Source organism: Calonectris borealis, chromosome 27 (assembly GCF_964195595.1).
Source record: "Calonectris borealis chromosome 27, bCalBor7.hap1.2, whole genome shotgun sequence".
NCBI classification, from domain to species: Eukaryota; Metazoa; Chordata; class Aves; order Procellariiformes; family Procellariidae; genus Calonectris; species Calonectris borealis.
The window spans coordinates 6,020,549-6,044,132 of record NC_134338.1 but is presented as its reverse complement, the minus strand read 5'-3'; the positions used below and the strand labels follow the sequence as shown (position 1 = coordinate 6,044,132).

The 23,584-nt window shown below is 43.0% G+C and overlaps 1 protein-coding gene across 1 annotated transcript in view; it reads right to left on the bottom strand.

Moving 5' to 3' along the window:
* The window catches only part of ANTXR1 (ANTXR cell adhesion molecule 1), a 107,863-nt gene that overhangs the window by 36,049 nt on the left and 48,230 nt on the right, over positions 1 to 23,584 (bottom strand). Inside the window, exons 13-14 of the mRNA XM_075174666.1 lie at positions 12,827 to 12,922; positions 2,481 to 2,522 (exon numbers count right to left, since the gene is read on the bottom strand). Of these exons, the coding sequence (XP_075030767.1) occupies positions 2,481 to 2,522; positions 12,827 to 12,922 (138 nt within the window). The remainder of the gene's footprint in view (positions 1 to 2,480; positions 2,523 to 12,826; positions 12,923 to 23,584) is intronic.

Genomic DNA, 23,584 nt, shown 5'->3' with positions numbered 1-23,584 from the left:
ACGGGACCAAGGAAATGCATCTTTTTAGAGCTTCTGCTATTTTTCCACTAGCGTGAAGCCCTTCTGTCTGGGAAAAAATGCATAGTACAAGTCATGGCTTCAAGCCTTACTAATTTTTAAGCACTGCTTTGATGCTATACAGTTTCTAAAACAGTATAAACTATATTTTCTTTTTTAAGACACCTTTGGCTGCTAATTGTATAAGATGGCTATAGGATAATTGAGTATTGAGCTTGGGGGATGTGCTCTGGAGGAAAGTACATGTGAAATTATACCATCAGACTAGTCCCTACAATGTTGGCACATTGTTGTAACCAAAGCCCCCCACCCCAGGGTCCCAAAACAGTAAGAATAATAGCCAAAAGATTGTACGGATCTGCTGTTGTCTTAACAGGGAAGCAGGTAAACTACAGGTACGAGATTAATGCAGTTTTTCAGGCACTGTGCAGTGCCCTACTCTGGGTATAACCAATCCTGCACTAGTCTGCATTTAAAGCTGTCATCTACAGGGAGCAAGCCTGAGAGCAAGCAGAACAACATTTTGCTTCTATACAAAGAGGATTTGCCCCATGTTCTCCACAGTACAAGACCAGGTTAGTTTAAAACAAAAAGCCAGTGGCAAATACATTGCTAAAGGAAAGCTGTGAAACAGACAGATGAATTGGGGACTGTTTCATCCAAAGAGCTGCACAGACTGTTCCTCTCTGTCAGAATCAGGGTCGAGAGAAAATACAACATGTCCAGAAATATCCTTACACCAGCTTACCTAAACTTAACCTGAGGCAAACATAACTGGTCTGCTTTTGCAGCACTTACTGGTTTGATAAAAGGCTTCCTTATACGTGAAGCACGCCTTCTCTCTTAGCACAGAGATGTAATTTCCCCTTCCAGTCCTTGGCCAGTGAGCCAGCATTCCAGAATGATGCATTTTAATTAATTTCAGCAATTGAATCCCTTGGCTTGGAGGCATGTGTGATGCAGAACACAGCATGTGCAATTTTAGGTTAATATTTTCCTTTTCATTCAGAGGATAGAAGCTAACAAAGCTAGTAGATTTACCTACAGCCCAAACAGAAATGTCTACTTCGGAAAACAGGCCAGATGCCTGCATGTAGAGGTGCGGGGAGCACTGGATCCAAATGCAAATCTCCCTTGGGTCTGGGAATGTTCAGATTTGGCGTTTTGCTTCAGGCTTGTTTTGAAGTGCCACCAAGATGGAGGTTTGAGTACTGGCCTTGGCTCCAGCTGCCCTGAACTATTTCTCTGTGCTCACTGCAGGCAGAAGCTAGGTTGGATTCCACCTCTGTAGTGTTGCAGAGGACTGAGCTTTAAGGGTGTCTGTCCGCCTTGGCACAGAGAACACTCACTGGGCCAGACTTTATGGAGAGCGCAGAGAGGATCATTTCAGCAAGCTTTTCCACTTGCAAGCTGAAGCAGGCAATGAATTCGTCTCCAGACACAAGCAGCGAGGCGAACTAACCAACCAAATCACTCTGAGCATAGATCTAAGACTTCTCTTACTTGCATAGTTAAGAGGAACTAATCCAAACCCCAGTGAAGTCAATGGAAAAAACTCCCATTGACATCAACGCACCCTGAACACAGCCCAGTAACTTTTCAATGAAATCCCATGTGCAAAACAGAAAGCAAAGAAGAGATGCATTGCATGCTGAAAGCAGAAGGACATAGAAAGAGGCAGATGAAAAACCGGGCATATTTCTGGGGAGAGCCTACTAATTAAGTGATAGTGACATAGCTTTAAACCACTTGTTGCTAGATTAATCTAAAAAGAGTAAGCAGAATTAAGAGGACGGTTTTAAGGTTGCTTTACGATTTCTCTTCCTTAAAACTTCCCTGGCTACTGCAGCTCTTCTGATATCAAGACGATTTTACATTCGCTCAGAATCTGGTCTGCTGTCTTCAGACACATTGCAAAGACCGTGGGCTGCCTTTGCACACAGCAACTGTAGTCCAAGGGATCGGCATTGTGAGTTACTGCTCAGCTGCCAAGAGCTGTTATATATGCTAAACCATCAAAATCATTACCGTTCCAGGAAGGCAGTTAAGCATATGTTTAGGTTCCATTAACTTCAAAGTTAAACATAGGCTTAAGAGTTCTCCTTTTTGTGAATCACAGCCTAACTCTGTAGTGCTGTTCTGACCAAGGGGAAGTATTGTCTGCCTCTGTCCTCCTTCCCTACCAGCTCTGTGGAGGTACCGTATACATACATCTACAGTCACTCTTAAATAAGTAAAAACCACATCTCTACCTCTGTAGAAAGCAAAGTGAGCAGAGTGAAACACCCATGGCAGATATCAGCTAACAAGCCCATAGTTTAACTAAAACACTATTGACTTTAAGGCACAAAGGTTTAAATGGTCCATACTCTGCCAAGCAGCAGAATCACAATCTCTTGTGAGGCGACTGAGCAAAATTTTGTCCTAAACATCGGAGAAGTCAGGTTGCCAGTGTTACTCACCTCGCTGTCTTCTGCAGGAGGTGGGGGGGGCTCTTTGATGATCTAGAAGGGTTAAAGAGAAACAGAATATAAATCCATACTTTGTTCTTTAGCACAATTCAAATGTCACTTAAAAAAAAACCAAACAACAAAACAACAGGATACGTCGCTATGAACATCTCTGTGCAATTACAGGGTGACTATGTGTGCTACTGGTGTCACGGTCACCGAGAGTTAGAGGGGAAATAGGAGGCGTCCCAAATTCCTGCCGTATAGACATTTCCTAATTACAGCTCCAGACTCATATTGCCCATTAGATGACCCCTGCCCTGTGTGAGGTAACAGCAAATTCAAAGTCATGTATCTTTGATCCTCCAGCCTCCTGATCCCAGCAGGAGCCATAGTCAGTGCTGGCTCTAAGCAACAGATAGCAATCACTGTCTCACCTGAACAACCATGCTAATATCAGTGCCTCATCCTACCGGCCGCTGCACATGCGTACAGATCCTGCCTTAAGTAATTTACAGTCTGAACAAAGACTGGAAAGTGAAACCAAGGTGAAGTAAAATGCCCTGGACACACTGCAAAGCAGTAACAAACCCCCATTCTCTGTCTCCCAGGGCTGTACTTCATTCCAGAAGGCTGTGCCACCTCATGCTCTCATGAAAAATGCTTTTCACATTATCAGGCTAATATAGGTCACTCTCATAAGCTTTAAAAAACCATAAAAATACATATACATTTGAGGCTCTCCCAGGGTTTCTAATAAAGCAAGCAGGGTGAGGTTTTAGACGGGTCCAGGATATTCTCCATAGAAACAATTTAAGTTTATGTGGGCGTGAGGCTATTATTTCATGCAAAAAGTTTGCATCTAGGGCTCAGCAGGCAGTTGGCTATTATCACAGCCCTCCACTCCAAGAGCAACAGAGAGCCTTCCAAAGGGAAAGCAGTTGCATACAGGCACATTAAATACCTCTCCCTTACACGAGACGCGCCCCAATGCACAGCCATTGCAGTCAACAGATTGAATCCAGCCAGTCATGTCAATGCAATTGCCCCAGGGATGGATTTTCTCCAGTAGTTTTAAGTCCACCTGGATGAGGCAGCTCTTTCTTCACACACCAGGCCATGAGTCAGATGCTGCCAGGGTGCTGAGCACCTGTGGAGATAGCACTGAGTGTCCTCAGCTTCTCTCAGAACTGGGTATTAGGTGTAGAGGCGGCCTAGGCATGGGGTACAGATGTGTAGGCTTAAAAATTACCCTTAAAAAAAAAAAGTCACAGTCCCAAACAATAACAGCTTGGCTGTTTAAATGCAGAAAGGGAAAATGACAATCACATTAAAGGCCCTGAAGATATAAATATTTACAACAATTCCTCTCACTCGTGCTTTTCCTTCTCTGATGAGCTCACTGTTTTTATTTTCCTCTGCAAATCCCGAGTCATGCAATGTGGCCATTAATGAAGAGCATGTGCCTCTGGCTAGGGAGGAGATCGGGGCTGGATCAGTCCTTTGTTTGTATCTCAGCCCAGAGCAATGATGGTTGTAGAGCTCTGCCACTACCTGTTCCTGGGCAGCAGGGCTTTTCTTTGGTGGCCTACAGTGCCCCCAGGAAACCCCTGCTGAAGAATCTTCCTGCTTTAGGAATCACCATTGAATCTTTGTTTATATGCACAGAAGCAGAAAGCACATGTGGAAGCATGAAATGACATTGGAGGAGCATGGTAGGTGCACCTGCCGCCCTGCTCGCAGCATCGCTCGTTCTGACACAGCAGAACCGTGGGTCAGGCTGTGACTGTAAAGCCACGGACCACATTAGGGAGAAAGGAGGAGTGATGTCCCAGAGGAGCTCAGGCTGACTAGCAGAGCTGGTGAGTGTCTGATACAGCATCCGCCTCTTTCTGCCTACCCTGCGATTCCCAGCTTGTGCTTGCAGCTCTGGGGGATACCAGCTCTTTCCCCGATGGAAAGCAAATGATGAAAAGCGGATGAAAAGTTGTCTGTATCAGAAAAGGAAATCTCTGTGGAAAGGAAATCATGGGTATCAGTATGGTTTACTCGAAGGGCTGCTCCTTAGTTTAAGAAGATGGAGACAGCATAATCTCTTATATGTCTCTTGACACAATAAATACTAACACAGCGTGTTAGTACCAAAATACACAGAAGACTTTTCTAGCCACGTTTTCAGATACGTTTTGGTCAGCGTGAGGGGTGACACTTGTCAACAGACCTCCTTTTGAACCAAACCCCTTAATCCAAACCCACTGGATGCTGAGAAATATCAGATATCTGATCCAAAATATACCTACTGGCAGTGGCCTTATTCCCTCCCCTAACATTATTCTGGTGGAACATCATGGGTTCCAGTGGAGTTTCTCTCATTTGCATTGGCATGAAACATTAGGATAATCCGTCCAACATATTTGGTCCAGCTAAGCATTCAAACACAACTTCTCAGCCAGTATCACTAGAAACTCTTCAGATTACAGACTTGGAAATGAAGAGATGGCTGTGTTTTTCATACATTTGCATTCCTTCTCATAACATATGCAGACACATACACGCAAACTAACTGATTTCAATAAACAGATCAAGTTTTTTCTATCACAGTCCAAGACGAAAAAAAAGATATTCCTTCCATTTTTAAGTGCTATGCACTTCTAAGAGCAAGTGAACACCCCGTAAGTTGGCAACATAGATTGGTTAGTTGGGACAAGTCCAGAGATGGGGAGAGTTTAGTCTTCTCTGCCTTTGAGCCTGTTCGAATTTTCAAAAGTTCAAGCCTTACAAAAAAATGTATTTTCTGTCTTGCCGCCCAGGTCCAGAAAGGCTTTTGGTTTACAAAAAGTACAAAACTTTTCCTTCTCCCTTTTGGATTCTTATAGTTACAGCTGTATATGCACGAGACCCTCATTCTGGGGTACTGGAGGCAGTGAAGCAAATGGGATCTTTGTGCCATCTCACACAAGTGAGCAAAGCAAGTGCCAAGTGGGAATAACAAGCAACAAGGTCCCAGAGCCGAAAGGCAGTGCCTTACAGCTACTCACTTTGCACAAATACAAACAATTACTCAAGTACAAAAAAGAAAATGCCATTACAGGGAACTCAGTGAGGATACAGCCCACATTGGCACAGAAGACTCGAGACCGCCACGTTTTGTTCTGGGCTGCACCTCTCGCCTTCCCTCTGCCTCGCCAGATGACACACATGGACCTGCTGAATGCAATCAGCTGGGAGCGCGCTTGGCCAAGCAAAATGCTTAGGCTAGTTTAGCTTGGCAAGGCTGAAGTGTTTGTTCATGTGTGCTGCAATTGTTTTGATAACCCCAAGCCACTTCTGTGATTGCTGCTGCAACTGTATCTCCTGTCCCTGTGTTTGAAAGAAGAAAAAGATGATCGTTCAGCAAGCAGATTTGCTCGCCAGGTGAGGAATACCTGAGGGTTTCTACATCATCACCGTGCTATAAAAACCTTACAATGCAGTCTTTTGTTTTCAAGTAGTAAAGGCCTGTGGGATGGAGAGGTGGCCATTGGCTTTTCTTGGCAGAGGAAGGAACTTCAAGAGTAGTTGTCAGCACTTCTACACACTTAGCTGTGAAAATTCAGGAGAGTAAAGTAATTCTTTGCCTTTCTATCACCTTTCATCACAGATCTCAACATGCGACTGACACAGGTCTCTGTTAGCTGACCTACCCTGATGTCACAGACGCACGGAGAAGCAGCTGTTTCTGATAAATAACCCAGTGTAAAAGCAGAGGAATGTTACCAGCCACCTCCTAGAAGTTTAAAAGCATTGGAGAGGACTGGTTTTCTGTTGCCTTGAAATTTTTGTAGCCTTTCAGGCATAAGAGAGCACATTGAATCCAAATTTTCCATATTCCAGGAATGTGTCTAGGATGTTTTCCACCTTGGGAGACGAGAAAACTCCACCAGTTTATAGTGTCCAGCAAGCACATACTCGGTAAACTCTCCCTGGAGTTTTATATGATAAATAGGGGCAAGATGTTTCTTGTCAGTGAAGTGTATCTGCTTTAAGATGGAACAGATCATCATTTAAAATGAGGGCTACACGAGAAAACAGTACAAAATAAGAAATAAAGGAGTTTGCCTCTAATTAGGACTAAAATTTGGGAAGGGAGCATGCAGTTAACCGAGCAGATTTTTTGTCCTTATTTAACTTCACTCTTCTGGAAAATACAGAATATATATTTTTGCTATCCTAATAAGCAGGGGTTTTCTTATAGCATTAACTGTGACCCGTCTGACCCATCTTTTTTTTTTCCCCCTTACATATTTATAGTTTTGACCTCCTCTGAGTCCTGGGACAGAGTTTCATAGTTTAGTTATGATTTAGGTAAAGGAACACTTCCTTTTTATTTGTTTCATCTCTGCTGTGTCTTCAAGTATCCATTAAATCCTTGGAGATTTGGTCTACACTTCAAAGTTTCTAATACAAGCAGGAACCTGTCCCTATTTTTTCATCTGCAATACAATACATTCTTCTTCCTAGACATACTAGAAAGAGGTAAATGAAGTCCAATAGGAAAGCTAACTCATACTTTTAAGTTAACCTCTCTTGTCAGCCTGGAAGCAGATCTAGGAATCTCAATTTTAACTCATTAAAACTAGGAGACAAGGCTGTTTCACACCTTAGGCTTCAAGCTGACGTGCACAAGCCACATTCAATACAGATCACAGCACAAGTCAAAATCATCCATTTATGAAAGACATGACATCATGGAGGAAAAAAAAGCCCTCCATTTAATTAACTCTGGTACAGTTTGCAACTGAATGGGGCTGACAGGCAGTTCTCCAGGGAATGCGTGAAAAAAAATGTAGCACCTGCAAAGGTCATTCCTTTTCCTAGGCTATTTCACTTACACAGATAAACAAGGCCAGAATCAGTGGGGTTTGCTCCAAGTGTCTGACCCACTTTCTTTGGAAGACTATATAAATGAAGGTCATTTTCTGGACTAAAGAAAAACACCATAGCTACTTTCAGCTACATGCAGAAGCCCTTGCTCTCACTCACTGATTGCTAGTGAATTTTCTGGTTAAGTAAGACTATGTCCTAAAGACCTATTTCTCTTTAGCTGGGCTGAGCCAACTTTCTTTGGAAGAGGTGAGAGGCGGCCAGGGAAAAAACAAAGGAAGAAGTCATCTTTATTGAGTTAATTACTTCCCATGCAGGACTGGGGCAAAGAGCAACAGTGCCTCCTCTGCATTAAGTATCTGTTGTGGTCTGGAACAAAGGCTGCTGAAGCTGGTCAAGATTAATATAATTGGCCTTTGGATCTGGCCTTAAGGAAATACATTAGCAAGTAAAATGGTTTGGGAATCTGAAGTCTAGGCGTATCATCTAAAGGCAAATGGCTACCTTCCTCACTTTCAGAGGGCAATGCTTAGCACTTTCCAGAAAGGGAACTCCATGAAGATCTTTCCGTTTGGACACCCCAGAATTGGTGGACACTTTGGAGAATTCGGCTTTAACTTTTTGGTAATGACACATCACAGCGGCACGTCAAAGCACCCTAGTTCAGTGCCTGGCACACACACAGTTCTGTTGGCCCACTCCTCTACCTGGGCTGCTGTAGAGCTGATGGTATTAGCCCAGGCAAAATGCCTCTGCTATGCTATTTTTCAGGATCCATGCTAGCCTGTTTAAAGACAGTCAGTTACAGAGCACTGTACCCATATCTAAACCATCCTGAGCTGACTGACAGAAGGCTGAGAGGAACAGTGAACTGCTGTGGGTACTGTGGATGATTAATAAGACTGTCTTTATCCTCCTGCTGCCCTTTGTGCACAGCAATTGCAAAGTCAGGTTCTGTTATTTACACTACTTTAAACCCACAATAACAGCGCTACCTCCAAATGTTTTGGATTGACTGTGCTATAAATGAAGACACCCATGCACGGATCCAGAGCTTGGATGTTACACACCACATTAAGCTCCAATAAATTCAGTGAAACTGTACCACATCATACTAGAGGAGTGCTTGCCTCAATGGCTCAGATCCGAACCGAAGGCAGGGACCGTGGGGTCCACAAGCAATTTCTGCCTGCACCTTTGTGTCTCTTTCTCTTGGTTTGTCTCAATAATGTTTCAGATGATTCATGATCCCGCACTCACTTCTCCCAAAATCACCATAACTGCAGAAAAACTGTGCCTCGTGCACATGGGAACGAGTGGGAATCAGAATACGTGGATCTTTGTAAGTAATCTCCATCAAGCCAACATGCACCATGTAATTTTATGACTCTTCGGGGTTGCTGTAGAGTCTATGCATTTCCTCCCCTCCTCTTCCTCCAGGTTAGCCATGATTTTCATGTGGTTTTAATATATATTTTCTGTATTTTCTCCATCCAGCTTTTTGTTTCCAAAACTTCTGGTCAGCTGCAGTACAGACCGAGAGCCAAACAAATTGCTGGGTTCTTCCACGCTTCCTTCCAGAAAGCAGCTTTAAAGTTAAAACTGGTGTTAGATGCTTAAATACCAACACCTCATTTATATGCCAGCCACACCCCTATATTTAAAAAAGCTACAGTATAAAAACGAGTAAGATGGTGTATATATTCTAAGCGGGCAATTAACACAGACCAGCTTCTCATTCCCTTTCCCCTCAGACCACACTGTATGGATGCATAAGGGAGGCAAAGACTCATGTTTACCTCATAAAGGAGATGTGATGTACGAGCATGTGGGGAAATGCTTTGAGTCTCAGAGTCTCAGCTGCACCAGGGAGATCTTTCCACTCATACCCTCTGCATTTTATCCCCTGGACTGCCCGGGGCTCGCGGCAGGCTGATTGTAGCCACCACTTCAGCTCTGCCAGGGTTAATCTTCCATGCAGATCCTGTTCAGGTGCAAAGCATGGCCCAAACACAACTCGCTCAGCCTGCCAATTTTAAGTGCCTATGAGAGACACTTGCTCAGTGTGGTGCTGCACAGCAAAACTGTCCCAGCACAGACAAGCCTTCCAACTATTGTATTAATTATGCCTTCACTATACATCCAAAACACTTTAACCAGCTCCGTTTCCAAGCCAATCTAACAATGTGCCTGCAAAATCCTCCTTAAGACGGTTTTGGAGACTTATTATCTATTTGGCTTACGTCTATACTAAAAATCTATTTTGTTTACATCAATATTAAACCTAAACCTTATGTTGGCCTCCTACCGGGAACAATTTCACCCTTGGGCACGTAAATAGCCTCTTGCACACACAGTTACTACTATGATTGCTCAGACTCCTTCAGGTTATGCTGTGTTCCGGAAAGAGGAGGAATGGAAAGACAACAGCAAAATGCCCACTAACACCAATGAGGCCAGGATCTGGCATCTGCTGTTTTGCAGATACGCTCCACCCAGGAAAAGTGGGGTCGTCCTGCTATAGATGTCTTTGTATTTGCCATCATTCTTCTCATGTGTACAGTGCTGGGGATGTCAGCTTAGCAGAATTATCTTTCTTTGTTTTCTGTTGTGGTTGAATAAACATCCTTGAAACCTTTTGAAAGGTTAGCACCTGGCTCTCATGCTTTTGTAATGTCCCCCCCAGATATCAAGGGAAATTTTGCCTGTGCTGGTATCAGGCACAGCAAAGACCTAATTATTGTTCTGATCCACTAAGCAACAATTGCATCTACTGTAAACTGAGTGGTAAATTCCAGACTTCATCTCAGAATACTTCTGAGACCAATAAACTCGGATATACTTGGAAAGAGCATTTCTTGATGGGTGCATGCCAAGGAGATACTGGGTTCCAGATAAATCTCCAGAGTAAGTCTATTGACTTCAGTCCATTTACTCCAGGGATGAAGCTGGCTCGGTGTCTTTCCTGAAGAACTGCTGGATAATAATGATTCCTATTTAATTAAAAAGCATGCCAAAAGGAATTTCAGGGTTTAGAAATGTGCTTGTCACTCAGAAACAAATTTATACTTGGTAAGAAAAAAAAGTTTGCCGTGTTTTTTTCCTTTTTCCCCGGACACATGCACAATTATCTCTGAAACGTCCCTGGGCTTGAATCCACAGCAGTGTCTCTGGGTCTGCGGTTTGATTATTAGAGGTTGTTGCTTGCCTGCCTCTCTTGTCTGTTGTGCAAGCCAGTTCCTCTGCCCTTAATTCACTCTGGGCTTCTGACAACACTGCATTCCTTAATGTGCCATTACCAAACTAGTAAATAAGCACTGCTCTGCTCTGCTGTCTTTCTCCCTACCCCAAGCCAAACAGGCTGGGTACTCCTCTATGGATTTATCTTTAATTTTACAGAATCTTTGGGTAAGCAACACACAGTGAGGTATCTTAGCTGCTGATCTACTGCCAAACATGCCGGACTGCCATCCCAGAGAGATGGAAGAGATTTCATACAGGGTCTTGAATTAGAATCTTCCCAGTAAGTAGAGGGTTGTGTTTGACTTACATTTGGAAAATATCAGTGAGATAGTCCCCACTTGAAGATCTTGCTAAGAGGGAATGTGGGAGGTAAAGGAGGAGAGAGGGTGAGGAAATGCTTTTATCTACAACAAACTTTTTAAGTACAGAATTTAAATCTGGAAAATATTAAGCTTATAAAGTTTCATGTGGACAAGAGACTCCCTATCTCTGCTGCACCGACTTGCTTATCTGGACCGTATTTCTCACACTTCAAGAACGCTGTTATATGACCACTATCCTCACATCATTCCACTGCAGCAGACCCATACCACACTCTCAGTGCAGAGCTCCGTATTCCCTTTACTTCATAACCTGCTGCTTTTATTCATGCCTTTTTCCTAGCAGCTTCATCCTTCTCCTGTAACAGAACCTTAAAATGACAGCGTCACTTAGAGTCTTTCCTTGTATCACCTCAATTCTCCACCAAATCCCAGTGTAAACGTCTGTACAGGGCACATCTCCATTGACTTCTATGCAGATGCGCCAACAAAAAAGTTGACCCAACTTCTTTGGGAACATGCCATCTAGTTTAGACAAATAACTCTGAGCAACCTACCACACTGCTAATCCTTTGTCCATTTTTAGAACTGATTTTTTTAATTGTTCTGAAAAGTCCAAATAAATACTTTTTCCCTTCTGGTTTTAATCTTAGGACAGAGGTGCCAAACTACTGTGAAAAGGAGCATTTTACCCTTAGCATTTCCAGCCAGAAACAGAAATAGACAACTAAGATTTTTCCTGCAAGATTTCCATCCTTGTTCCGGATAGAGAAATACATCTCACCACAAAGACTCATCCCCAAATGTGACTGCTCCTGCAGTTTGTGGCTCCAAAGCTCTCGGCACCAGATCGTAGATTTGGTACAACACGGTGCAAATTTGGTACAACACTGGGTAAGTGATTTAAAATCAGGAATAATGATAGTGACCCAGAAACTGGGGCCAGTTTGGGCAGTCTTAAAAGAAGCATCTGAAACATTACACGCAGCCAGTCACCAAAACCAGACTCCAATTCTGCTGACATTTGTACATCCCTAGTGCCTGTTCTGTATTTGCAGCACAAACATACCCAAAGCAAGAGCAGAACTTCGCTGTATTGTATGTTCCACAATAACCAGCCTTTGCCCTGATCTTCATTGGAAAAGGCAGCCCTAGGGGATGATCAGCAGAGATGTACAGGGGTATGACAGGTCCTTCCAGACAAACAGCGGGGTCACGTGTGACAGAAAAGCTTGTCTCAAGTCCTATGATTTCCTTCTTGCCTCCTTTGACCTCTTCCTTCTCTCCTGTTTTCTCTCTGCCTTTTTAAATTATTAACTCTGTAACTGTGCTTTTTAACTCTGCAGAACATTTTGTGAAAAAGCATCGAGGAAAGATAATGCTCAGTGAAGCATAGTCATACTTCTACTGAAACTGTCATTTGGATATTTCAAAGTGCTCTTCAGATGTGGTAAACCAGGAAAAAAGTTAATCTTGCAAAAATTTGCACACTTAGAAATGTCTTTTCCTTGTACCTGGGACAGAACAAGGACTCCAGCCTGGGTTCAGCATGCCTGCCCTTCTACAGGAGCCCTCCAGCATTGAGATACTGACACAGGGGTTAGAAAATCCAAAAAAGTCATTCCTTCCTAAAAAGGCATGGCAACTAATACGTTTCTGCAAACCATTTCCATTTTGTGACCAATAAATAAGATTAAAAGGCTCCTGACAAGGTCTGTATGTCAGCAATATTGCTATTTCATGGGTATAATCCATCTGTCAGGCAGATGACATAGAAGCACAAAACAGTGCCAGCAATGGAAGAAACGCCATCTTGTTCGATGACCAACCCTATGTTCTTTCTTACTGGAAAACTTTGCCTCCTTCCCACTAATTTCTTACATTCAGGCAACACTGAATTGCTGTTTTGTGCTAACGATTTTTGTCACTTACCACTGTGCAGCAAAGAGGCCAGAACCACCAGAGAAGAACCAATGCCAGCAGGAGGAAGAGGATCAATAAAGCGATAGCCAGGATGGTCCCATCTGACTGGAAGAGAAACACAGAGAGCGTGTGAGCACCACTAACACAAGACTCCCCTCTCCACGGTACCTCACCTATGCATCCTGCTTCCAGGTAAGTACATGTCCCAAAGGCCATTGCCATACTCCATTTATTTTTCAGACAAAATGCAGTTTTCCTCCCTCCTCATACGTCCAAACGTGGCACCCACCCCCCCACCTCATTGCAAAGAGGCTGAGACCTCTAGTTCCCTTCCCAGAGAGTTATAGGTTTTGTCTCGATTTTCCGAACCTCACAATTACATAACACACTTGTTTCACTTCAGATCAAAATTAATGTAATATTCCTCAGAGTATTGGAAAGACTGAAAACAGTTATTTAAAAAGAGCTCACGACACAATGTTTCATTGCAGTTTAAGCATTCTTCTTTCCTTGCAACTCTTTTCCCCTCTTGCAGTGTGAACTTGAAAGCGATGTTAGAATTAAAGTTTAGTCCAAACAGACAACTTGAAGCGAGATCTCTATGGGTCCACGACTCGGGTCATCCTGCTCTTCTTAGCAGTGCCAAGTCAGGGTAGTTCTACCATGAGCTTTTCAAGGAGATTTGAACATACGCACCATTGCAACATTATATAGGGTTTTTCCACATCAGAAGCCATTAACTCTAGAATATCCTTTTCCTCTCTAACTGGCATAATTACCCCATTTAAAAAGGCATTTGCAATTCTCTGATATCAATTAACAATGCAAACTGCTGCACAAGCCAGCTCAATAAAGCAGTCAAAACTGAATGTGCGTTATTTCTTGTTGCTTAGATTTAACGCAAACCAGATGTTCTTGGCTTCCCGAGGCATGCCAGCTTCCCTATACCACTCCTCCCCAATATCATCCTATTCCGAGATAAGCAAGCAGGCAGTCCTGACTTAAGCCTGTTGGAGATATTCTTGATGTCAGAGCCAGGCATGTAAAAAACCCCACCCAAGCATCAAGATCACAATGCCAGATTAAGGACGCATTCAAGAGCAGACTGACCTGTAGGATGGGAAAACTGGGTGCCTGCTTAAGTCACTGTAATTCAATGGCCAGATGATCTCCCATCATACCGTAATGGGAAGAGTAATGGAAAAAACAATCAGGTTGAGAGCATTTTCCAAACTCTGTTCTGGTGTAGAAGGAATTTCTGGAGAGCTTGGATCAAGACAACCTGATCTTTGACACTTGGAAACAGAAGAGAGGTAGTCCACACAGGAGAAGAATTCACCCAAGACATCTCTGGAAATGGAACTTGGACCCCAACACAAAATAAAAGCTCATTTGAGAAGATGGAGCTGTACATTTGGTGCTGTTCCTCTAGACAGACAGCATAAAGTCACATCCATCATCTGCAAAATGGAACCTGCAGATATTCAACACTTTAGAAAATGTGACCCTGACTCTTGGCTGCCATGAAATTGTAGAAGAAATAAGGCTTTTTATGTCTAATTGTTGTCTGCCTCTTTTGCCCCTATATTGAAACAAATATTTTGTCATTAAGAATACTCTAAAATCAATTTGTAAAAATACAAAGCAAATTAAAGTGGCCTTTTAACTGTTTTGTTCCAGGGATTTTAAAATTTTTTTTTTTAAAAAAACAGATTTTTTTTTTTTTTTTACTGTTTTTTCCCAAAAAAAACAATCTGTAAAGACCAATTTACATTACATCTATTTCTCTGCAAGGCAGCTGATGTGGCCAGCTGGTATTCTGTGTATCACAGCAGCAAAACAGTCCGGAGGACTTGAAAGGTTTTGATTTGCCAAATCTTACGTTTCTCGCTCAGGTAATGCCTCTCGCTAAAGCCAGTGTTGCCTGGCAAATCTGCAGGAGTAAGTCTGCTTCCGATATCAAACACAGAACACCACCCCCCCAAAAAAAATCCTGGTTGGATTAATTCCTTTTCTTGTATCTGAACAAACATCAACATATACCAGACAAATATGAACTGAATTTTCTGGGCTCAGCCATAGCTACAAAGTGTCAAACTGAGACCCTTAATCAGGAACTGCAAATCCTACTTTCATCTGCTCTGACTGTGCTGTCACTGCTGTAAACTAGGCTTTGAGGAAACCCTAGCAACTCAGACCAGGACAAAGCATATATACACAATAAATCCTACTATAATCATCCAAAGTGGCCTGAATTCTGCTTTTGGTTTGTTTTATCTTCATTTCGTCAGTTTCTGCTAGAATTTAGCTATCGTTCTGTGTAATATCTATGGTTTTTATACAGCTAGGACTATGCTTAGATAGAAGCTGCCACTTATCCAAGCTGAATAATAAAGAAGGAGGAAAATATGCCTGCTAAAATAGTTTGCAAAAGTTCCACTGACATTTTGAAATCTTTCTCCCAGTCTTATAGCTGGTTAAAAAGGGCTGAAGTATTTGAAATGTCTGTTTTCATTCCATTACTTTTTTTAATCAAAATTTGGAAGAACAATACAAATGCTCATGGAAACACTGAACCATGGAATATTTCAATGAGCTGTGTTTAACACGTATTGAATAAAGGCTGTCAATTCAGACCGAGAAAACAACGTTCATTTTAAAGACAAAAAAGAGAATTTTAACTCTAAACTAGTGAATTTCCCATTAAAAAAAAAAAAAATCTATGGAGACAAGCCATGGCTAGCCCCTAAGTACACATGGTTATCTGAAATCAGTACGATTTTCCCATAGGGATTCATTTTGACTACTTATACTGAGATAAAACTGTGGTACCCATAGTGAGATCAACAGCCTAAAACTCCATTACACCTGAATGGCTGAGAAAAGCCAGACGACTAAGGTATCCGTCAGGATGCTAAGTGTAGAACATTGGCAACTTGCTTCTTGACAACTGTTGAAGACCTAGACTATGCCTGGAGTCATTGTTTTGAAATGCCTTGCTATTGTATCAAGAAACAGTAATATGAAAAAGAGCAGGCTTTTTAAATGACCTTTCAACGTGCTACACGTTTGACATGTTAAAACTCTACCGTGTAGACTTTGAAACAAATAAGCTGGTAGAGAAAACAAGGCAGCTGTGCCTTGAAGCCTCCTTTTCCCTGCCAGAGTCCAACAAGGCCAAGAAAATGCTACAAGTATTGCTGGCAGTTGAAGTACAATGGAAAACAACCTCTGGAAGATACTGTGAAATACAAAGATATCAAGAAGTCTGAAGCAGGACACATTAGAGGCATTTCCTCATACATGGGGGGGGGTGTGTGTGTGTATATATATATGTATGCTTTCCCTCAGCAGTTATTGTGGAACTGTTATGGGCTGTGAGAAGCCAGACTGTGACTGGGGTAATCCTTTTGTCGCAAGACAGAAACGTGGCCCACCTCTTGGAGTGTAGGTACTCCTGAAGAGAAGAGGGGAGGGATGGCAAAGTCTGATCCAGCAAATGGCACGGGCTATTTCCTTAAATCTACCCACAAACACTCAGATACGTGCTGCCCTAGAAAGAAACACACTCCTTTAAGGCATGCACGCAATCCCTGGGAAGATCCTGTCTAACAAAAAGGTTAGTACAAACCAGGTGCACGTGCATTCCTTTAACAGTCAGGAAACAGGGATGACCACTCCAGTGATGGAGGAAATGCCTCATCCTCCGGAGTTCTTTTGCTATTGCCTACCGAGATTGCTGCCTAAGACCAAGCTCCTAAAATTTTGCCCCAGGAAGTATGTATGCAATCGTGCAGAGACACACAGCTAAGACAGAATCTGTGATTTTAAGCCTCCTATTTCATCTTAGACATCCTCGATGCTTCTAACACAGAAACAAACATAAATCAGTTCCTAAGCAAACACAAATCAGTCCATTGGCATTTCAATGGAACTATGGCTTACTTCTGAGGGTTTTCCAAAAAATGCTACTATGCACCAGATGGGCATTTTTTGTTGTGTTAGGTTTTGGTTTGGGGTTTTTTCCCCCCAATCTTCTTAGTTTTGTTTAAGATTTTATTTCCTAGTTTCTCACTTCACTGCACTGGCATTTGCAGCATACATTAGCCATTCCAGAAAAGTAACCTGGAATAACAACCCCAAAGCGCTTTGACTACTGATGTTCAGGAGTGATGAATGAAGTACTAGGTGCATCTAATAAATGCACTCATGTACTGTGGCTGACGAATTAATGCACTGTTGATTTATAGGGAGAGGGAGGTGGGTAGCATGCATGCTTGTTACCACAGCAGTAAATGGATTTAACTTTAGGCATGTGTTTAAATGTGCTGACTTCATGATGTGCCTAAGAGGGATGGACTTCTGTTAAATACATGCATCAAGCGCTCGGCTTTAGTGGGCCTTGAAGGCTGGGTTCAGTAAAAGTATTTAGTCCTAACTCCTACAGACTTCACTGCAAACCAAGAAGCCTAAATACTCTGTTTAATCTGGTTCTGCACTCACTACTCCAGCAAACAAGAGTGATGCGCCCTATCAGCTAGCTGCTCTCAGGACTACAGGCAGTCTATCAGTCCCCTGTGCTGTGCAGAAGAGCTTCTGGGAGCCTTTCCAGCTGTTAACTGCAGCAGAGGACCCAAGGCTGTCATGCAGCCCCGTGATGGCACCTCCAGGGCAGGCTGGAAGCTGCCATCGTTACTGCTTCAGGGCTAGGAGTGCAGGAACAGCTGCACTGCTACCAAGAATTGGGAACCGCAGCGTGAAGGCAGCCAAACAACCAAGTCTCACTTCAGAGTGACTCCACGGTAATAACAACTTAAATAACACTTATCACTGCTAAACCTTAGGTGCTTTACAAAGAGGAGAAACGTGGTTGATGTCATTCCAGAGACAGGGAAGATGTGATGTCTCCTGTATCCCAGACCTTTTTCACATTTTCCAAGCAGGAAGACCAATATCATGTTGAAAGCCTTCAGAGGTGTTAGTAGGAAAAGAATGAAGTGCTTTTAAAAAGCTTTATGAAAATCTTGACTACAGTTTTGAATAAGCATCCAAAATCTGACAGAGGTTTTCTCCCTAGAGAGAAAGGAGAAACAGTTTTAATGTCCTTTACTCAAGAGGGGAGGGGAAGACAAAGGATGACCCTGCCTTTTCACACTAGAGAGACTCAGGCAGCTTTTATTGTGAAAGAAACATTCTCCATTTCTGCCCAACTCTCTTGGGGACTCCCCCATCACAGCAATAGAAACTGATGTCTATCATTTATTTTATCACACACAGGAATTTTTTTTTTTTTTAATATAACAGAAACAATCTGGCCTAATTTCTAAAAGGAAATGAAAGCTCACTGAACACACTGTTCTGCAATGCTAGCCTCTTTGATCAGCGTCTATGTGAAGCTGCTTGAATGGGAGCCAAGCTCAGCAGGGGATGCGAGCAAGAAACACTTGTTCTAGATCCCCCAGCATAGGTGTTCCCAGTTCCTTTTTTCCAAGTTTACTGTGCTGTGAAATGAGATGCCCCTCTGGCAACGATCTCTTTCCCTCCTCTCCTTTCAGAGCTGAAAAGAGATGAGAGCCCGCTTACAAAAGACTTTTCCAGCATCCTACCTTATTTGCTTTATAGTCCAGTATAAACACCAGTGAAGCCTCACTTCACCACATGCTGTATAAACCCAGAGCAAGAGACAACGCTTGTCCTGAAGAGTTCACACTCCTAACAGAGCAGGCAAACACACGGTGGGCAAGAGGAGTAATCATTACTCCCTCTGTTACAAGGAAACATCTTTCATCAGGGAAAACAATTCTCTAATCCCCAATTGCTGTGTTTATGCTTATGAAAACAAGTTGAACTTTTCCTTCAGAAGAAATACTTAAAAGTTTCCAGCTAAACAGAAGTGTTAGCAAGACTTCTGAAAGGCAGATATGGCAGAACTAACAGTAGAATTCAAGTTTGTCCAGTCCCAGGCCAGGGCCTCCCCCGTAAGGCACTGCATCTGGGATCCTGCACTGAATACAATAGCGTCTGGTGGGATAACTGATGAAAAAACACAACATCACAAAACCCTGCGGACTGATGAGCTTTCCCTCTTCAATTCTACATACTCTCCATCAGTACTGGGATTCATCAGTCTTCAGATGACAGGCAGCTCCCCAATTCAGAGGTGTTGAGGTCCAGAGGCCTTTGCCCTCCTCTTGGGTTTTCTAGCTCCCTGGGACATCCCATCTGGTTTGGTAAAACGCTCCCAATTCTGTTACTGTTTCTGATACAAAGCTCCTGACCCCTGAACTTCATCGCCAAGAGACCTATGCTGAACCAAAGGCTAAAAATACTGGTAAGTTTTCATGCCACTGAACATCTGCTCAGGCCTCTACTAGTCATGCCATTACCTGTTAATGGTCAAAATTCAGGTGTCACAACTTTGACAGCCTCGCTGCAGGACGCAGCAAAGATCAAAGGGAGCAGGGCCTCTTAGCTGCAAGCTTTCAGCACTCTAACTACAGATGAGCATCTTAATAATCACACCCTACAGCTACAGGCAAAGGTCACAGCATCTGGTCAGGCCTCAGATTTTGTCCTGGAGGTGAATGTGCGAGCCTTGGCTTTGTGGCTGGGACATCACGGGCCTGAAATCAGCTAGCACAAAGGCAGAGGCCTTGAGTGCTCTTTCTAGGTTCAATCTGCACACACGCTTGCACTGAAATAATGCCAGCAGCTTGAGTGCTCCCCCTGACAGCGCATATTTGGTTGTAGATGTTTCTGTTTTGACTGAGGACGTGCTGAGGAGCTCCTACTCTGAAACAGCCACCTCTTGTCCCCCAACACTTGTAGCTAAACAACAAAACCTTTGAGGTGAAACCTAAGCAGTTATTTTGTTTCCATCTGTGCCTGAAGGCAGTCCTTTACAAGAAGTATGTGGAATCCATGTCAGGAGGTGAAGAGCAACTGGAATAACGGCAGACAAAATTCTGTGGAATTAGACTTTGTCATAACAGCAACCATTTATGGCTTGATTTGGGTTTACTTCTTTGCGAGGCAGGAAAGGAAGGAAAACAGCATGCTACAGCTCTGGAATGTCTTGCCTCTGTGCATGTCTATGAGATTTGCAGCATTTAAAAAACAAAAAAAAAAATCTCAGGAGCACCTTCCTTGAGCTAACACTCACGTACCCCCCCAAGCTGAACAGGAGAAGTTGCTCACAGGCCATTACAAGCGGCTTGCCATGAGTCTGACAAGGTTAAGAGCATGCCAGCATGACCTGAACCCACAGAACAAGACGTGTTTGGGATAAGTTTCCTTCTGAAACTCAGTTTAAATGGAAATCACATTTTCAACAGAAAAATATTTCAATAAAATAAAACATTTTGTTTCGAACGCACTGTTTCAAAGTGCTCTGTTTCAACTTAAATGTTAAATGGGATTTCACTATTAGAGGTGTACATGCGTGTGGAGATTATGGCACGTATTTTGGAGTTAATTTCAGCACTGTCACAGAAAAACAGTCTGCATATCCACAAACCATTTTGATGTTTCCAAATTAAAACATTTCCAAACTTCCATTCTGTGATTCTGCCCCCACCCCCAATTTATTGGTCTCTTTTGTGAATCTCTACTTTCCAAACCATACGACCATGCTGTTTGTAATATGCCTACCACACTTAAGGGTATTATAAAACAGCCCATGTAGCAACAGTAGAGTGAAATAATCTCTGCACATTTAACTCTCAGGGTGACCTGTGTTAGCAAAAACATTCCCTGCCTATTATATTTGCAGCATAAAGCATTTAAAAGCAATTTCTTTTAGAAACAAACCTGAAAATGTATGCCCTGGAGTTCCCACAGTGCAATACCTCAACTAATAATATACAGGTCAAGGGCCTAGGAAAGCGCTCATTAAATTTACTCTGCAGTTTCATAAAGCCTCCATTGATACAATAGTGAATGCACTTTAATTGCCTGCAGACTTAGGAACACTGATAACTAGCAGAGCTTTAATTGTGCAGCTCAGAACAAAGTCACAACTGAAAAAAACCTACTTCAGCACTGAATTACATTCCTTTTGAATAAAAAAAAACCTTCAGTGAAGAGCATCATTAGTTTTTACTACAAGCCTGCAGTGCTTTCTTGGTTTTCTAACTTCTTTCTCCTTCTTTGGATGGATCAAATCCATCCACTACTGTTTAACTCAAAGGTGCAAATTCCTTCAGTCTTTCAAACAGCCACAGGAAGAAAACCGGAATACCTAGATGTAGTAAAGCTGTGCCAGTACCCGCCTCCTTTTGTCAAATGCAAAACCTGTTGAGGTTAAGAGACCGAGTTCTCCCTTTTAGCTGACTTCAGTGGCTCCTGCATCCTTGCAACTGGAAATGTGACACCAGAGGGACTATTTCTTTCCAGAATGGTAGGCCTGTTCCCCACCTGTCACCTCACCAGTCACCCCAACCCATTTATTAACGGTTGCCACCAAGATAACTGCTTCATTACAAGACCACCAGTTCTCTGATCTGCATATGCAAGACCTTCTCTTACCCCAAACTGCTGTCAGGTGCATCCATTCACTTCCTCACATATAGTTTCAAGAAGCCCCTTTGCCACCACCAAGGACTGGCTTGGCCCAACTGCTACCCAGCAGCTCTCCTCTGGTTTCCAAAATCTGAAATCCTACCCAGGGCTAGCTGCGCGGCAGTGCACTTAACCACCTTGAGATCTTCCCATCCAAGGGCGGTTTTGGAGCACCAGCATCTCAGGTAAGGAGGGGCTGGTACCTTCTGGCACTGGATAGGATCCTGGCTTACGAGGGCAAGCCCAGTTTAGGCTTTGCATACGCCTCCCAAACGCAGTCGCTTCCCCAAACTGCCCTAACCCATCGTGTCCCTTTTCAGCTGAAAGGCGCTCCTTTTTACAAGCATAATTCCCCTATCCCTCCTCCTGAAGGAACAGGGTGCGACATGGGAAGACATGCATTATGAACTGGATACACACGGCAAATAAAAATGAGTTTCAATCAATGCTAGTCTAAGGCAAGGCTAATATCCTGCCACAGCCACGTTCTCCCAGCCCACCTGCGGGTACCTCCATTGTCTCGCCTTCTTGCAAAGAAGCATCATGTGTTTCTCACTAGGCGATACAGGGAGTACAGGAATATCCCCTAGTGCTACTCCTCGCTCTTCCAATCGAGAGCTGCCCAGGAAGACCTGTTTTACACTCTCACCACAGCCCTGCAATTTTCACCTCCCTTCCAGGTTTGAGCCTGAGAGTTACTAGCGCAAGAGGTCATTAGTGCTTTTTCCTCTTCTGAGAGCATTTTAGAAAATGAACAAAGACTTATTTTAATTCCCATCCTGGCTTCTCTCCGAGATGCTCTCTTTTTGCGCTGAAGAACTTGGCAGCAGCCCTCCAGTCAGCAGAGTAGGACTGATTTCCTGCCCCTAACCCTGCCTTGTAAATTATTTCCTCTATTGTACATTCCCTTTCCTGACAATGCTTGGTGCACAACCTGCTCTGTGCACGTCTGCACGCGTACACATTCATAAAGCAGCATTTAATACTTTCTCCCTCTTTCAGTTCTTCAAACTCCTGACACGCAAACAGGAGTAAATCCCTTTTTAAGAGCTTCCCAACTCCACCAGCCATTACTTGCTAATTCTTTTTCAAGCAGTGGGAAAACCACTGCAGCATACACTCCCCAAGCATTAAGAGGTGCAAATGAAAGCAATGCACACTGCATTCATACCACTAAAGCCTGATGTGGGGCAACTTTGCATATGAAATTGGTGGTATGCTGAGACTAATAGCTGAGGAAGAAGAAATTTTTTTTTTTTTAAAGTCTTAGCACTAATGGAAGCTGAGTTCCCATTGCATTTGTGGTCCTACGCCTTATACTACTGCTGTCGCAAGACGGGTTTTTTTATGTTTAACAGAGTAAACTATGGTTCTTGGTGCTTTCAACTATCAAAGGTCCACTGACATCAGCAGTAGAATGAAACTACTTTTTAAACTCTCATCATTAATTATCTGCCACCCAATGAAGATATTCTGGTCTGTCAGATAAAAGGTAAAAAGCGTGCAACCACACGATAACACCTTTAGCAATCTAAGTTGTCAACTTCCAGACTGGGACTGGAGGCTACATTAATCTTTATTTTCTGCCTTAACGTCTCTTTTCTAAATACAGGCACGTCAAAAAAATTCTAGTATTAAAAGCTAAGAGAGAGGAAACCGATCATGGCATTCAGTCTTTCATGGTATGTGAAAATATACTGTTCATGTACTGTAAAGTCACACCTAAATGTGTCCAATTGTTTCTGAAGCTCTTACTGTAATCACTGACAGCTTTGTTCAATTACCGGGCACTTTTGGCCTCTGCTAGCATACACAGCACAGAGACTCTGCAAGGGAGAACAAAGGCACCTCATTTACCTGCAAAGACGACAGTCCAGCCCACCCTGGGAGATGATGCCTTTTTGAGGTGCTGGAAAGCTGAGAGCAAGAGCATTGTACCATTTGAAGCAAATAGCCTTGCTGCAAGGAGTTTGACAGTAGCAATTTGGAGGCAAGATCTGTCTTTGTCTTCTGTGGTTACACAGCACCTGGAGCCAGTCAGATCCGTAAATGTGACTGCAGTACAAAGGCCAAGAAAGAATATCAGCAGAAGGTGGGTGGGGTGGGGTTGTCTCGCCCCCCAGAAAGGGCCTCTGTCTAATTTGAGTCAAGCAACAGAGACAGATAGTAGCAAGTTCTGACAACTAAACAGTATTTATAACCAAAATA